Source organism: Uranotaenia lowii, chromosome 3 (genome assembly GCF_029784155.1).
Source record: "Uranotaenia lowii strain MFRU-FL chromosome 3, ASM2978415v1, whole genome shotgun sequence".
NCBI lineage: Eukaryota > Metazoa > Arthropoda > Insecta > Diptera > Culicidae > Uranotaenia > Uranotaenia lowii.
In genome coordinates, this window is record NC_073693.1 from 101,779,612 (window position 1) to 101,798,261 (window position 18,650).

At 31.8% G+C, this 18,650-nt stretch overlaps 2 protein-coding genes across 14 annotated transcripts in view; one reads left to right on the top strand and one right to left on the bottom strand.

The window, feature by feature from the left end:
- Nucleotides 1-18,650, bottom strand: part of LOC129757026 (glucose transporter type 1) — an 875,183-nt gene that overhangs the window by 568,969 nt on the left and 287,564 nt on the right. The gene's annotated exons all lie outside the window — the stretch shown is intronic.
- Nucleotides 1-18,650, top strand: part of LOC129757024 (uncharacterized) — a 259,813-nt gene that overhangs the window by 97,686 nt on the left and 143,477 nt on the right. For both annotated transcript variants that reach the window (XM_055754109.1, XM_055754110.1), the window contains exons 6-7: nucleotides 9,209-9,276; nucleotides 9,475-9,568. In XM_055754109.1, coding sequence (XP_055610084.1) covers nucleotides 9,209-9,276; nucleotides 9,475-9,568 — 162 coding nt within the window. The remainder of the gene's footprint in view (nucleotides 1-9,208; nucleotides 9,277-9,474; nucleotides 9,569-18,650) is intronic.

Sequence of the window (18,650 nt, forward strand, 5' to 3'; positions counted from 1 at the left end):
CATTGTTTTCAGTTTTGACAGAAGGCATAATGAGAAATTTATACTAATTTCTTTAAAAGGTCGTTCAACGAGGCTAAGGTTTGTATGAAATGAAAGTCCAGAATGAATTACAAAGCACAAAAAATCTGCAGTTGATTGAAAGTACAATAAAAATACAATAAAATAGATGTGGAAACTCAACCTTAAACAAATGTAATATCCTTCAGATAAAGTTGGCCTCTCATAAACGAATTGTAAAAAAAAGTTGGTCATCTCGATTTTCTTTCAAGGTGAGGTCTCTTCTCGAAGCTGCAAAAAGAAAGACACCCGAAGAGTGTAAAAAAATGAAAATCCGGTCGTCTGATGTACACAATTTCGGTTCGTTCTTCTCGGGAAGTTTGTCAATATTTCCCCGAGAATAATGCAATAAAATAATCGCAAACGCGAGGGAAAACTTTTTTAATTGTAATTAATTTTACGATTTTATTAAATAACTTCCCGTTTATGACAGTCAGTCACACCGGGGCAGTGAGAAGCAGGAAATGAAGGTGGGGAAGGCGGCTGTTCTTTATGATTATTACATGAGAAGAGCATCCCCGAATCTTTGAACGTCCAAAACCCTCCTCCTCCCCCACCCAAAGTTGAAGGAGTGGGAGAAATGATGCACCATTTCTTTTATCTTTTGCTTATCAGTCTCTTCTGCTCACTCGCTCTGCTCGTAATGGATGGCAGATGTAAAATTATGACAAAAATGGTGGCACGTCGTCGTCGGTGTCGTCCTCATCAAGCGATAGCTTTTATTAAAATTTAGGTTAACTGACGGAGCTTGTGTGAATAAGTGTATGTATACGTACCAACTTTCGGTTGAATGTATTTTTGTGGGAGAGTGTTGCTCATCAGCAGATTAGTCGTTAAAAAATGAAAGAAAATGGTACGACAAAGCAGGAAATCTACCCGAGTAGAGAGAAATAAGGAAAGAAGCGATATTACTGTATGCTCAACTTTCAAGATGTTTGTCAAAATAAATTTCATAGGACACATTCCGAAGAAAACTTTGTTGTAGTTTTTATCTCATTTTTTTCTTTCTAAGAAGCAGCTGGTAACAAAAAATGTTAACTTAAAATTGAAACTTTTTCCTCGGGAAACCATTTTAGCGGGTGAAAAAGCCATCTTTTTCCAGCTGGCGAGGTAAGCAGGTCCAAGGCTAGGGGACGTTGGGCGGAATAAATTATTTGCACTTAATTAGAGCTTCCCTGGAACGACCCCGGTGAAAGCACAGAGCTCGCGTACGATGATGGATCTTAGTCGTTATAGGAATATTTTGGGCGGTAACGGTGTTTTTTTTTTTCTTTCTGGTCTGCTCGCAACATTTTAGACTGCTTAAAATTGGCGCTTTGGAGTAAAAACAGCGGTTCAAGATTTTGTTTAGTAACGAAAACATTAAAAATCAAACTAATAAATTAACTATACAGCATTTCAAACTACATTCGAGTTCAATGTTATTTTATAAACGTAGTTTCATGCCGCCAAACAAGCCATCTAAAATTTCGAATCAAACGTAGTTTTAGTGGTCTATAAAACAACTTACTCAGCTTTTTAAGCCGATATATTCAATTTTTTTATTTTTCTCTGGACATTTCTAGCAAACAAAAAAAAAATTAGATTGATCAGAGTTTTTTGAACATTAATCTGAAGATAGAGATCAGACTGACTATTCCGATAATTTTAAATACTAAAAGATGAACAGGGATGCTTTGCTACGTCTTCAAAAACACATAAAAATTTAGTTTCATTTCAATTCTATGATTATATTTTAAGTCTGTTAAAAAGAAACCTTTTTTTAACATGAAAAATGCAAACTGTATTTCACATGACTCTGCAAGTTTTTAAATATTTTCGTAATAATTGATTGATTTTTTTTACCTGAAATTTTTTTTTACTTGAAATTTGATTTAAAATCAATGTTTTGATTGCTTATAATGACTTTCCTAAAATTTTGATAATTTGATAAGTTTCATTAAAATTTGAGGCAAGAGTCTGAAATCTGAACACTAAGTTTACTGCCGCTAATCGCAAGACTGTCCCAAATGCATTTTCATCATTTTAAGTTTATCTAAAAAACCTTATACAGTTTTTTTCAAGTAGATTTAAAACTATCATAACTTTGTTCTTTTTATTTGAAAAAAAAAAAACAAGTCATGTCTGTCCCATATGAAATATACCCGTAAAGCTATCCTATATGTCTATTTTTATTAAATGCTTAAAAATTGCTCCACTGATTTATGTTGATTTTACAAACATTCAAACAATATGTGGAACAAAATTAGCATTAATTGAAATTACAAAAGCTAGACTAGGTAAAAAAAGTTTTTTGAAAAGTTCTGCCAAAAATAACAATTTTCACAAACTAAGTTTTGCCTTATGGTTAATTTCAATCATATTGATTTTTTTTAATTTCGAATGAGGCTCGTTGAACTGTTCGTTGTAAAAGATAGATAGTAGTCAGAATTTTTTTCAAGTTTTTATCATGCAGTTACTTTCATAAAATCTATGAACTAAAATACGCGTAAGTGGTTGCACACGCGTGTCAGATGGAAATCATTTTTCTCATTATATATTCGCAGCCAAAATGCTTTGTTGTTTCTGATTCAGCAATAATTTGATATGTATTGAGTTTTTCTAAAAAAGATCATCGACTGAAAATTTTTCGAATATATCAAGGTACAGGTTCTTCTTGGTCTTTTTTGGAACGTTTTCATATATTTTATTTTATCTACTCGATCCTTACGATAAACTTACGTTATCTTTATTTAAATACGTCATAAATATCATTTCAAACATGAAAACAACCAGTATAATGAGTAATATAGCGCAGATTGAGAGAATCGATTCATCAACTGAGAAAAGAAATGCCAAATATGAGACAAATTTGCGGGTACATTTAAAACGCATGCGAAATATACTCGCAAAGCCGTCCCATCATTATGAAAACGATAAAATATCCAACAACAATTTTCTTAATATCTGTGAAGAAAGAAGTAGAGTTTTAACCGAAAAACCTTCGAATGATATAAAAAATATTTCAAGTCGTTGTTCTTGATTCGTTGTTTTTACATATAAGACAGTCTTGCTGGCAGTTAACTGCAATAGCAAAAAAAAATCACTTTACCGTTAGAGCCAGGATTCTGAAACCAAGATTTTCTCTAAGATTTGAAAACGAAATTTTTAAATGACAAAAAATCATACCTCAAATCAGACTGTGTGTCTCAAATTTGAGACAACTTCAGACCCTCAATTTAGGTTTGATACTTGAGCGGAGAAATTTGTCCTTTAAGTATCTGGTATTCTAGTTAGTGTTTTAAAATTTAAAACTACCATCTGGCTCTAATGTCTAAACTCGAAAAAATTATCCATAAGAATAGGTGATCTGGACCAGATACTCAAATCTGAAATTAGTATTCAAGGGATGAATGCATCCGTTCATAGCATAAACAATTTTTCTCTAGGTTTTGGTAGGATCGAATTCTAGGATTTTTACCATGGCATATGCCTAAGTATTAACTTACAACATTTGACTGAATCTTATTTTCATAGTGAAATGTAGTCAGGCAAATTTGATTAAATTTTTCAATCATGGATTTAAATCTTCATACTTCATACTTAGTTACAGAAAATATTCAAGAAGTATTCCAGAAGTAATTCAAAAGTATTTCCGTGCGTGGTCTGGTCTTTAAAATCAGCATGATTTATTTTCTAAAAAATATACAAAATTATGATTTGGATCAGATTTTAAACCCAAAAAATTCCAGTCAAATGCGAGAATAACTTTAAATAGCCTTAGAGGATTTTTTTTCCTGCAAAAAGCTCAAATCGTATTAAAATTTCCAAAATTTTTTCGCAAGTTGTTGAAAGCAAAACTCAAAACTGTAATAAGGCTCCCAGAGTTTCAAACTATACTTGATGATTTTTTCTGATTTTTTTTTTTTGAATTTTTTTAACATCCATAATTTAACGTTCGAGAGGAAAATGTAATTTTAGAATCATGTATCGAGAATGGCTTAACCCAACAACTGAAAGTGTGTTTTCACGAAATAACGTATCATACGCTTACTATCCCATTTTTGTTTCAAAGATTTCAAGTGGATTCGAGTAATTTAAATTTAATTCAGCAAAATCCTGACTTTTTCCATGATATTTTAAAAACTGAGGCCAGTCATTAGTTTTAAGGTAAGACAAAAGTTTTAATCTTAAATGTTATCATTTGTTAATTTTAAAACACAAGCAAACAAAATTTTTGCTATGCTGATTACTGATTTTTGAAGATTTTGGCGTCCTGAATTTAAACATTTTTCAGATTTTGTCTAACACCTCTACTTTGGGTGATAGGGCGTGTGAAAAAATTCAAAATTGTTAAGTTTTAGATAAATAGATCTTTTTATTTTTTTCCGGAAATGGTATCTATAATAGTTACAAACCCATCCGACTTTAGGGAGAGGGGGCTCCCATACAAAATGTACATAAAGTATGACACAATCCATACAATTTATTAGTAATTTTCATCAAACTTCCTACACAAACCTTTCTTTGGCATAAATAAATTAAATGACCACTACCATAAGGACAGGTTATGATGTAGTTGGACCAATAATTTTATTCACAAATATTTTTATAGAAATAGGGAGGGTTCTTACATATTCATTGTAAAATATATCAGAACTCGAATAATTTTCAAACGATTTGAATCAAATCTGGCACATAATAAAACTGTTTAATCATTAGATTATTTAAAGATTTCTAAACGTTTACCGCTTTGTAAAGGGGGCTCCTATACAAAAATTTTAAAAATATGATTAAATTCGAAAAATTTTTGAACAAATTTTGTGAAAACTTTATAAATGTTAGCGTTTTTATATGATGAGATGATTTATTGATTTGGAAAACAGGTTTTGATCTAATTGTATAATTTGTTGTATTGAAAGGCTCTTTTCATTTAAGTAATGAGGGCACTCATCTACATAATTCTATAAAAATGATTGTTTGTCCGTCTGTCTGTCTATTCCATATAGAATCGAAAACTTCTGAAACAATCAATTAGAAATTTGATTTGTAAGAGTTTTTGGGGTTGGAGAATCTAAAATACTCCGACTTGAAAGAGTGAGGAGGGGGGGGGGGGGGTTGGGGTAGGGGCAAGGGCTTCCTTTAAAAATTAATAAAAATATGACACAATTCCAACAACTTCCGGAAACTACTGAACCGATCAAAGTGAAATTTGGTGTGTAGCAGTTTTAAAGACTGGGAGTAGTTATATGATACTTTCAAACCCCTCCGAATTAAGAAATATGGGGAGGAGCTGATGATGAAAATTTATTTAAATTTATTTTGATTAAAATAATTTTAACAAACTTAAACATTTATTTTAAGAATAGAAATCACCGTGCATTTGTGTTATGAAATTAATTTGCGGCTTTATCGGTGAGGGTTAAAGTGTTGAAATGAAAGACGGATAGAAGATCAGAAGAAAATTCTATGGTGGTGAAAAGAGCGAAGAGCATTTGAAATAGAAGCTTGACCACATACTAAATCCATAATTAACTGTATCGAAAAATGTAGTGCATCCTACATGGGTACTACTTCTTCAATACAGTTAATTGATGCGGGACAAAGAATTTAGCATGTGGTCAAGCTTCTATTTCAAATGCTCTTCGCTCTTTTCACCACCTTAGAATTTTCTTCTGATCTTCTATTCGTCTTTTATTTCAACACTTTAACCCTCACCGATAAAGCCGCAATTTAATGTCATTAAACATTTATATGTAAGGGCACTCCGGGTCAACTAGTAACTGATGGAACAATGAACCTACATGAAATCTAAAAGCAGATTCCAAATCAATTTATTATCTTTCGTTCTATTCAGGATTTGGATCTTGCCTAGATATTATTGTTTTAGAGATACAACGCTTCAAAAAAAAAAATACTAATATTTCTAGAAATTTTACAACAAAAAGATGAGAAAACTTGTTCTAAAACATTCAAGAAAGTCTTTGAATATTAGATATTGAGGATTTAAACTCATCCAACAACTTTCTTGAAGGCTGCTAAACGATTTGACGTATTGTTTTTTTTTAAATATTTTAGATACCTACAATTAGATTTGGAAAAATTAAATAAATGGAAAACTGAAATCACATTTTTCTCAGAGGTCAAAACTACTCGCGGTCTTCAAGGGAGTTGATCATTGCGTTTAAACTAAGGTTGTCAGAATTTTTCAGTCCGTATCCGATACTTAACAAATCCAGGAAAATTTATCTAAAAACATGGCAAAATCTGGGTTTTGATTTCGAAATTGTCGCCCAAAACTCCAAGCAATATCCGAGCAATCTTTATTCGAAAATCCAAGAATTACTCAACAAAAATCAAGAAATTTTTTTTCTTCTTGAACCCATATCAGAAGTTTTAAATCGTATTTTAAGCTTCTAAAGAACCTTTATGATAATTTTCATAAAAAATGCTTCAAAAATTTCGTGTTGGACGCGTGAATTAAAAAAAATTACAACAATTGTTTTTTAATGTATTATTTGGCAAATAAAACATTACATCTGGGCAAAACCCGAGCTTTTTCAATAAAATCCGGGCAACCGGGCAGGACCGGACTTTTCTCAACTTTTATATTAAATATCTGGGCAAACCCTGATAAATCCGGGTAATTTGGTAACCTTAGTTTAAACTTCAAATCTTTAAATGAAGCTTGTCAGATTTCCAGGTTCTATTCGGACTTACCCGAATATTTTGAACAAAATTTAAGGAACAATCCGGTCCAGCCCGGTTGCATGGAGTTTTTAGTAGAATGCCCGGATTTTGTTCGATTTTTTTTTACTTTAATGAAATGAACGAACAAAATATTCAAATCGAGTAACTAATTTTTTTTTATTTAACGACTAAAAACGAATAAATTTGATCAAGCTTTGCCAAAATTAACACGATATATGGAAACCTGAAATACAATTGAAAATCTGCTGATGTGGTTTGATAAAAATATGATGTTTCAAGTGATTTTCTCATTGATTATTTTTCTATATTTTTTTTTTTGGAGTTTTGCCAAAATTTGTCCGAATATTGCCCAGTTGTTTGGGTGAAAATTCTGAAATCAACTGCCCGGTTTTGCCAAGTTTTACAAATCAAATTGCCCGGCCCAGATACGTGCGAGAAAAATTCGGGAATCCTTACTTTATATTCACATATTTTTTATGTTCTACGGTTTAACGATAAAGTTTACAAAATTTTTACAAAAAAAATTTTACAAAAGTTATCTCGAAAACAAGAGCTGAGAGAAAAAACCAAAATAAATATTTGGAATCAGCGCTCAAACATAAGTCAATATTATTTCTTATAAAACTTGCACCTCAGAAAATGTGAATTTTGTTGCCTTGTGTAATTCACACCAGATATCGGAACCAGCTTAACAGAGCCAAAAGTTTTGAATTTTCAATATAAAATCAGATTAGAATCCGTTGCTTGAGTTTAGGATTCTAGGTCTTTATCTTCTGAAAAGATTTGAAGTCTTATATTCAAATCAGGACGTAGTATTGAGTTTTTAATACACGATCTGTTTTTAAATCGATTAAGCCAATATTTTTCATTCAATCATGGATCACATTTTTTCTAGATGTTCCAAATCTAGAGATGAACTGTTAGAAAGAAAAAAAAAATTCTTATAGGAAATTCAATAGCAAAATTCAAAACTTTTTAAAGCACCAATTTTTTTTTTTTTTTGAATCTTTGATACTAAGGAATTTTAATTATTTAATATTCCAGCCATATTTTGCGGAAGATTAAAAACGTTTTGAGTTATGGCTCAAAAAATTACTATGACTCCCATTAATTTGAAATTCCTTTCAAAATCAAACGGTGACAAATAAACAGAGAAAACCCTTTTTTTTCGAGCAACCAACTTACGTGCAAGGTTGCTGCTCGAAAAATCTTCAATTTCATAGAATTTTGAGCAAATTTTCAGCACAGAATCTCTGTCATGGAACACATAATTTTTCAAATATTCACAAATTTCACAGATTTTTTAAATTTTATACGTAAATTTGATGTAAACATAAGTTTTTGATTTCTAACATTGTTTTTGAAAGCCATGCTAAGATTGATAATATTGATTGATTTTTCTTAAGTGAAATGTATTTAAAGAAATTTATCCTTTTTGCATCACAGAAAACCATCACAAAGTTTCTGTGGAAATTCACAGAAAAACAGAACCTTTTTTTCGCAAAAACACAGAATTTTTTTTCGGCAACCTTGTATACGTGATTCTGAAAGATTCTAAAGAATATTAATGAAACATTGGGATTCTTAATCAATATCTGAAGTCTGAGTGTTAAATTCCTTTTTTTAGCTAAAATCAATCATTTTAAACATAGATTTGCAGAAGTTTTGATTTAAAGTCTGATTATGGAATCTAAGGCTCTCTGAAAACTAAGAGTTTCAGATTTCCGCACACGAGTCAAATGTGCAGTGCATTTTAATTTTTTTTTTTTTGAATGTCCATGGAAAACGTTTGCTTTTATCCTAAATTACCAGAAAAAAAAACAGTTTTTGTACAAAATTTGAACCAAAAGTTTTGAAAGAAAGCCATTTGAAGTGAGCTGACCTGTACAAAGTATCCAAAAAAACAACGCAAAATAAAACTGCGGATGCGTTTGTTTTTGCTGATAGTTTTTCAAAAATTAATCTCAGTTGGTAATTAAAAATCCAGAAAATTGGGAAATGATTCCAATCCAATTTCGAAATCAAGATCATAGACTTGACCCTCAGAGAGAAAGGGGCTTAAGTGAAAAAATTATCGATTTTTAATATTTTACACTATATTTGGTTATTTTGTACCTATATATTAAGAATTTTATTTACAAACTTTTACGATCAATTAAACATATACATATACAGATTCAGATATATGGGTGTAAATGGCTTAACACACCAACTTTAAAGCGTGTTTTCTCGAAATTAGCTTTAAGGTTCTTATATCTCTTTGTTTCGCAAAGCCTCATTTGATTTTTAACCTGATTTCTGAAATAAAACATCATCTTTGCTAGAGTTTTAGTGTTTTGTTTTGATATGTAAACGGTTTTGATTTCTCCTTATTCAATTTTAAATTCGAAATGAAATGTTCTGTTCTAAATTCAGTAACCAAAATAAAGTAAACATATTCATGATTGCATTTTTTTTGCAGAAATCTGAAACGAAGACTCATAAGAAATCTGGCAGTTCATCATTATCTAACGCTTCGGAGGAATGCACGTAAATATAAGCGGAAATTATAATAGTCAACCAAGTATTCCCATCTAATCTTGTTTTTGATTTTTTCCTTTTTTTATTGTTAATTTCTCTTTAAAAATATTTCATAGTTAAAAAAACCAATCTCATTAGATGTTCATTACTATCGAAATCCAACAATTTGTCACAACTCAACTAATGGACTCGGTTTTCTCGTTTCAGTTCCTGTTCCGAGTTGCGGATCGCCCTAAACCAGGAACACGATCGAAATTCAGTCCAGTCTCAGAGCCAGCTGGATGAAATTAATCACCTCAAGGTAAGTCAGATACAAGAAAATACTTACAGATATTTACTATTGAAAGAGGATACCGTTTCCTTGTTTCAGTAAACAGTACCTACTTCTTCAAGGAACCAACTGACTGTTCAGTTATTTATGGTCCTTATCTATCACAAATGGTAAAGTTTCTGTTTATAGGTTAGTGGATTTAATTGCCAGGAAGATTTCTAGACTGTGTCTTTGCTGGCTTCCGGTAGCCGGGCTAATGAAGATTATGTTGACTATCTGTTTGTCTTCTCAAACAGAACCGAGCACTGGATTACAGTTCCTTCATGATCCTTTTTATGGTCCTAGACGTTCATTCACTGTGAGCGATTGAAATGATAATGCCTAATGGATGAAAAATTTAACAACTGTTTCATCGATGATTATTTTCCCTTCGATTAATCGATTAAGAACATTTCAAAATTTAAAGACTAAAGACGGATAGAAAATTAAAGTTTAGTGACCAATATATAAACAAAAATTAAAACTATCTTCACATTCAAAATTTTTGCTTAACATTGACTAATCACAGTGCACAACAATCTGCTTAACGAGTCATGGAGTATGTTTGAAATCAAACACTTTCAATCTCTGTTTAGTGCAAAAAAGAAAAACCGTTCGTCTTATTTAGCGAAATCCTAATTAGATGGATAGCTTTGATCTTGTCCAATAAAGTCTGATCAAAGAATGATAATTAATTGCTATCTGTGGAGGTGGTACGTTCCAATGTAGCATTTCTTCTAGCAGCAAGATATAACACACTATAAACTGAAGCCATTAACTATAATTTTCCTGGCACTTCGCATCCCTCCCGCATTTGCCCCTTCGAGAAGCACATTGTATTTTCCCGAGAATCATCCTTCAAGACTGCGGAAAGGAACTACCGAGCAAAAGAAGCAGGTTAAACAGGAACAGGAAAAGCGGTAGCAAAATTTTCTCAAGAAAGCTTTTTCCTCCTGCTATCGAATGTACACGAGGGAGAAAATCGAGCTTCTACACATCCACACTCAACAGAGGAGATGGTAGAAAGCTACAAATTTATAGGAAACGGCAATGGCAGAAAACGATAATGATCATCGCTTTGCTCCCGGGAGGCATAGTGAAGAAAATTAATCTTTCCTGCATCAACTCCCTTCGACTTTGCCTTACCGTCCTCTGCATGCTGGTGGAGCAAAGCTGCAATGAAACTACTTAATATAACTGGAAGATCCAATACAGCAAGGGTGTTAGCGAGCAAGGAAGCTTAAGTTCTGGAAGCGTGCTTTTTTCCTTTTTTTTTATCCGGAACATTTGCACGTTAAATTCTGGTGGAGGCAATAATGGCGGACATTGTAGCCTTAGGCTTGTGGGACTTCTCGAGCGAATTATTCCCAATTCGCTCCATCGCCTTCACTGCTGGTATGCTAAATAATCTGATTATTTTGTTGTCCATTTAAGCCGGGACATTTATTTCTTTTTAATGATGGTTCCTTATCACAATACTTGAAATTTCACAGTTCGATAAGAAAATTGCATGGAAGCTGTGATAGAAATCATTTATGAATAAGTCATGGAAATATTATGAGTCATGAGAATGTTGTTTTTAGATTTTTTAGGGTTCATTTTGCGTTTGGCTCGGATTGTCTTTCTCAAATTACTTATTGGAATTAATAACTTAAAAACACTTCTGAAATTCTTTGTATCCCAATTTCTAACATTAAGAGGCAAATGTATAACAGAAAGTTAAGTTTCAACAGATTGTTCTAAAATGTAAAGCGTTTAATCCATATGAATCTCACTTAGAGTGTTCAATTTCCCCACATATATCCAATGATAGGGATCGAGAAATCTGGCAGTCGTTTTTCCGGGAATTCCTGGATTCCTGAGAATAATCATTAAGACATATTTCTGTACATCTCAAGGTATATTGAAACTTTTATCCCGTTTAATAATAAAGAGTTTAAGGTAGTCAAATCCCGCTTCAGAAAACTGTGAAAAAATTAGAGTAACAGACATTTTTTATATTTATTGCTCGGTCTTCAACTATATTTGTAAAAAAAAATCAATGGTCTGTTGCTTCCTAAGAGAGCTAGACAAGGTAGTCCAAAATTAGTTCGTTGCCCAATATCGAGCAATATTAATTTGCTATGCGTTTTCCTGCTTCATCAATCACCTCCTGTATGGTTCAATCAACTTTACGGATTTTTTGGTTGATGAATCAATCGATTTTCCTACGTGATAGAACGATCGCGTACAGAGCATTGAGGTCCCTATTTTTATGAATTAAACATTGAACGCATATTTTAAAATCAACAACAATCAACGCAATTAAAAAAATATCTAGAAGAAAGTGAGGACAAACACCTTTAATTTTCATTTGTTTTATCAAACACGTCAGCAGCGTTTAAGCCGTTTCTCAAATTCCCAAATAAAAAAAAATTAGAATGAAAACTTGCTAATAAAATTGAATCCAATTTGTATTTTTTTTTGTTTTTTTTCTATTAATGCAGAAAAATCTTACAAAATTTTTAATAAAAATTTACGGATTTTAAGGCGAATACAATATGTTTTTCTTAGATTTGTCGAAATTTGAGTTAATAACAGTAATTATCAGTTATAAACGGAAGATTTGCAGTACAGATTAAAGAAAAACTTCTCTTATTTTCATTAGGTAGAAAGCTCTTGCAAAATTACAAAATATATTGTTAAACTTTAAACTATTAGACTAATTGTGAGAAATTTTTAAATGTGCAATTTATGGATAGGCTCATGATTGATTAAATTTACTATAAGACTTTTTCATAAGCTTTTCAAAATTTTATCCTGGCAATATCCGGAAAAATGACGGGTATCATCTAAACCCTGGGTGAATCCTAAAGACTCCTGAATATATGGAAACATATTTTTCTCTCATGTACAAAATGAGCCAACAGATCCATGACATAAAATTTTTGAAAAGAAATTCAGTTTCTGCTGTCCGCTAGATTCAAAATATGGGTATTTTGGCGAAACTCTTAACCACCCACGATCTAAACTGACGGAAAAAAAAATTACGAAAATAGTGAAGAAAAACATTGAAAATTATTTAAAATTTGAATTTTTTCGAGCGTTGGCTTATTTTCAAGCATAGGTATGCATATGAATAAAGCTAAATAAATGTACACTTTTTTTCCGAATATCAATTTAAAAAATAATAATTAAAAATAAAGTAAAGTTTGAATGGACCAATCGGAAAAACTGAGATTCTCTATAGGGTAAATGATCTTGAGCGGAACTAGTCGAAATCTGATCTTGAGCGGAACCATTTACTTTTCCTAAGATCTAGGCAATGGTTATTTAGGAATCTTATCGAGATGTTCATAAAACACTTTTTTAAGATCTTTTCATACAATCTTTGTCATTTTTGCTAAAATTTATGGAATGAAATAATGTTATTAAAAGCTTTAAAAACATGCGCTTTTCTGCTGCAATTTTCACCAATCTATGCTGACTTTGAACGTCAATTTATGTAACTCTTGGCCGCTATAAAATGATTCTCAATGATTAAAATGGTAGAAAAATTCTTAAAAAAGCATTATTCGGGTTTTTGAAACAAATTTTCCATAAAAATATCAATTTATTGCTTAGTTTTTAAAAGTAAAATATGATCTTGAGCGGAACCATCTTTGATCTTGAGCGGAACTACTAGCTTCCGAAAAAAACCGCTAGGTTCGCTGCCTTATGCCTTATGTCTCACACGCAGGTTTTACCCCTGAATGTAAGCAACACCCTTTTATTTTTCTTATTATATCAGCTTTAGGGACAGAAAAAATATAAAATTAAGCTCGAATGAAACTAAAAATTTATTTAATTGGTGTCACAGCGTATCAAACCAGGCACTCAAAATGTTTAATTTATTGGAGTACAGGAAATGTTTTCGATTCTTTCTTTCAGAAGGACGATGGTCAGGTGGAGGAAGGCTTTCATACACATTTTTTGGCATTATTCGAGAACTAATGAAGCTAATAAAGTAAAATCATCATTTCATAATGAAAATCAATCTTTATTGCCATAACTATTCGATCTCCAAAAAGCAGCTTTCGATTAAAGAGGTAGTTCTTGATGTTGAAATTCCAATAGCAAACGATATACCAATAAACAAAAATTCAAATTATTTTTAACACAAATTCTTTCAATTCTAAACTGTGTTGCAAAGCACATCTGGTTAGCTATTTTATAATACTTAACGATTCAATTGGTGGCCTGGTTGAAAACCTATCCGATTCCCTACTGTTTGATGTTTAGACTTGAGCTCATGGAAATCGGTTTTGGAAATAAGTATTTTATCTATTGAGCTAAATGCTTTCCATATTTTTTAAATATGAATTAATTTTATCGTGATTCCTAAGAAACTGGAATTTATTATAAATTTTGTTCTATGAATAAGTTGTTTCGAGCAAGAATGCTGAAATCAAAGAAAAATCTGAAATTTCACAGAATTTTGAGCAAATTTTTATCACAGAATCTGTGCCACTGAACACAGAAATATGAAATATTCACAGATTTCACAGAATTTTAGAATTTTGAATAGATTTCCAAAATTTTTAAAATTTCTTCCTATGAATTAGAAAAGTTTGATAAGAATTTCAATGTTAACTGAGTTTTCCCAACTAAAATATTAAAAAGAAGCAATTTATCAAAAAATTTCAATTAAATTAAAGGAATTAACATCACCGAAATCTATCACTGAGTTTTGCGAAAAAAGTACAAAAAATCAGAATTTTTTCACAAAACACTTTGATTTAGAGCAATGTACAGTTTTATTTGCAAAATCTGTAATTTAAGGCATCTTCTTTTGTATTACTGACTTTGTCGTAACCTTCAAAAGTTGTTCGGGGCAATATAACTCTAAACACGCACATTCAAATAATCACTCAAATACACAAACGAACCTTATTTTTGAGTTAAAAAACTAAAATTTGAGTCTAGAGAATCTATTCTTTCAATATAAGATACAGTGAATCAAAGTGAATTATTTTTAAGTAAGAAATAAATTTGAACGGATATTTTGAGAACAACTTTGGAAGGCTAAGTTTTTGTTATCTATGTAAAAACATAAATTTTTGAACTTTAAAATCTTAAAAGATGATATTTAATTGAAGTTTTCATAGTTACACAAAGATTTGGAATGATAGCTATTAAAGATGTTGACAGTACAAAATGGTTCCGCTCAAGATCATATTTTAGTTCCGCTCAAGATCAGCATGGTTCCGCTCAAGATCAGAATTCTTTCTTCAGTAAAACAGCTCTAGAGTGATCGGCGTTTACTCTAAAATATTCTACAAATCATCATTAGAAAGCAGAAACCAAGATCTATCCGCTGAACTAAAAAAATATTCGTTCGGATATAACCCCTGTCCATACCGCTTGGTCAACTATTCCGAGTTGCGTCGAATTGAGCCAATTAGTTCCGCTCAAGATCATTTACCCTACCATTTTTATTTCTATTCCAATTCCAGCCCTAAACTTCTAATTCATTTCGAAACTTTTCCAAATGATTTAACGGAAGTTTTATACCTGTTGATTTTGAGGAACTTCAATTGCAAAATATTCATCTGCTCACGTAAATATTTTGTATTCAGCATATCATTTTCCTATTGATCATTCTGAAATTGTTTTCATCATTAAAACATTCTCAACATTGAATTGCGAATTTGATGGTGTGATTCTGTGTTAAATTGTGTGAGAAATAAAAATAATTGTTTAAGGTAATTCGGACTTTTATCTGATTTTTCTTCATGATAACTGATCTGAATCTGTATTTTGAACATTCGATATCCGTTCTGAATTTATGCCCTCAAAAGTTACTTTTGCCACATTCAGAAAAACTATTTCATGAACGTCTTTGAATTTAAAATTTAATCTGATGAGAATCTTACCCTACGATAAAAATAAAAATATTCTGTAATCAAGATACACATTTGAAGCAATGGCAAGAATGACAAAAAAAGTCCTAAATAATCAAACAAATTACAAACAAAATTTCAACACATTACATGAAAACAAATTATTGTGTCTTGAAGACATGAAATTGAAATACTTATTTAGATTATGAATTTTTAAAAATAGCGATTCCTGCTTTTTCCTGCCGGTAAACTTTGATTCTAAATTTTGCATTTGGATTTCATACTCTATTTGTGTCTCAAATCTTGAGATCTAAAATATACTGCATTAATCATCTGTTCCATTCTATGTTAAAATATTACTTGTATTTTTTCTGGGATGACATGTAGAAAAATTCATTTGGATTCCAAAGGACCCCCAAGATACATTGCTCCGAGCCCCCCGATTCCTGAATCTGACCCTTCTCGTTGCACTAATTCAGAATTTAATGAATCGCTTCCAAAAATTTTATTGTTAATATTGGCATCGAAAACATCCAACAACAAACAGTTATGAGAGGTACACAAACTTGAAAATTGGACATTTTCATACAAAGTTTGCAGCGGTCTTGTTAAAAACAACTGTTGAAATCGCAGGTTTCAGTGGTGGAATAGAGTTATCTTTATTCATGTTTCGTCAGTCTAGTCATTACATAACTGCACAATTCATTCGCGATTGCTATTATCGCTCTCTTCTTCTCATATTCCCTAACCGGGAAAGTACTCATTTCTCACCCATAATATCTGGCAACACAGTTGTGTTACCACGAACCCAATTTGAGTAGTCTCATTTAACCGTGTGATGATGTAAACATTTGTACCGCTTTTATCATCATCATCACCTGTCATCAACAATCTATGATCTATTGTTCTCGATTGCGAATTGGACACAGCAAGAGGAACCAAAACAAACAATGTTTTGATTCGGCTCGAGGCAGCAGAAATCGGTTGCTGCCGTTAGGAAACCGTAAGTTTCAACAAAAACGAACACCAACACATACAGGATCTCAATGAAACTTAAGGTTTCCTCAAAGAGGTTTCTTTAACTTAACTTTTAGCGTCCATATTTCGAAGTAATTATGGCTGGCATCTTACAAATCCTAGAACCACCAACTCATAGAAAGTGTACCATGTATGCCGTGAACGGGTTTCGATCCTAATGCCGTTGGCTTAGAGGACTTGAGGCTATCCTCTACACCAATGGCTGCGGCAACAATCTCATGTAAATTTGCATAATCTTCGAGGCAAACATTTTGATATTAGTTACCCCGATACATTTTTCCCTCACATGTCCATAATTAGGAACACATATGTTAATAAGGTCGGAACAAATTTCAAGTCCTTCTTTTGTCACTTGGAGTTGGAACATCGCACAGTGCGTTGAATGTATGGGATACCGGGACAAAAATCAAAACTGATGATTTTGGCACTTTTACTCATACATGTCATATAGAAAGTTGTTGGAAATGATGTGAGCTATTATTGGCATGAATGGCGTATTTTAACAACAATATTCACAAAAGTGACTTATATACACATATGCATAAAAAATCGTACAAAATGATTTTACCATTTGAACAATATCTCATTCAGATCAGAATAGAAATTTATTCCGAAAACATTGTTTTTCGTGATAGCAAAAGAAGCTTAAACGCCTTTTTTTACCTAAAATATCATTTTTTTTTTTTTTTTTTTTTGTTTCGATTATAGTCGTTTTACCAGCTTTATGGCATTCGCGACTTTATCAACGTTACAGTAGGCGGATCGTTATTGAAAAACTTATCCGGTACAACTGTGATCGATGTTTTACTCTTGGGCTCGAACTCGCGGACATCGGCTCAGGAGACAACAGACTTGCCAACTGAGCTATATCACAAGCCCATAAAATATCATGAAAAACACGTGTTAAATGACGATTTATGCGCAAATTAAAATATTTCTTTCAATTCAGTATTTTTTCCCTCCTTTTCCAATATCTGAGGTGAAAGAAAACTATATTCAACCTTTTTGCTTGGAACGGTTAGTCTGTACCACCCTTTAAAACAAGACTAGTGAAAAAATTATTCAAAATACTAGTCAAAACATCATCTAGAAAAACGTAAATATCTGTAAAACGGGCAATTTCGGGCAACTGAAACCACTTTGAGCTTTTAAAGGATACTTTAAACGATAACTGGAGAAAAAAATCAGAGTGGTATTTTGATATATATTTTTGTAATGTCCAATTGAAGTTTGAATGCCCATTTTCTTGAAATATAATGTACGCTTATCGATAACACCTTCATATTACATGGAAATAAATCACAGAGATAACCCTTCAAATGTCTTCTACTAACTTGCTTCTTCAGTTTCCATTGCGGTTAACACATTATAAGTCACCAACAGATTCGAGAAAAATTACTAAAATTGAATATTTTTCTGAAAAATACTCTGCACGTGTTTCGTTGAAACTATCTGACATCTTCACTGTGCATCGCGAGAGAGGGGGGAGGGAGGGGGGGTACAATAAAAAATAATGCGAAAAACAAATGAATTGAAATAAATTGCACGAAAACTTGTATGCAACAAAATTGCATACTATATCGTTGCACAAAACCTATAAATCAAGTTACCTTTTATCAAATAATTCAATAAAATCAAGTATACAAAAGGTGAAAATACATCCATCTTTCAAAATTTTTATTTTGGTCTTGAAATCTTTCGGATATTTGAGTATTTTGTCAAAATTTACATAAAATACTTCAAACTTTATTTATTCCCCACTCGTTTTTTTTGGAAATCTCGAAGGGGGGGTTTGACAAAGGAAGAAATTAATATTTGTTCCAGTCTAATTAGGAACAATCAGTGCAAAATATGGAACATGAACATACTTTGAAAAATATGTTATTTTTCTTCAAATAAAGCTTCAAAATAGTAGTTCAAACTTCAACAGAATTAAGAGAAGAAATTATAGCTAAGATACCAGAAAATATATATCAAAAAATTAAAGATAAGGCTTGCTCATATCAAAACTAAAAAGCACTGACAAAATGTAGCGAAATTAGGCACACCCAACCTACCAGTAAAATATGAATATGAAATGACAATCGTCAATCTGATTTTCTAGCTTACCAATTGGCGTTAAGGACCGAACATTAGAAAAAAAATAGAACCCTGAGGAGGGGAGGGGCCAGAGG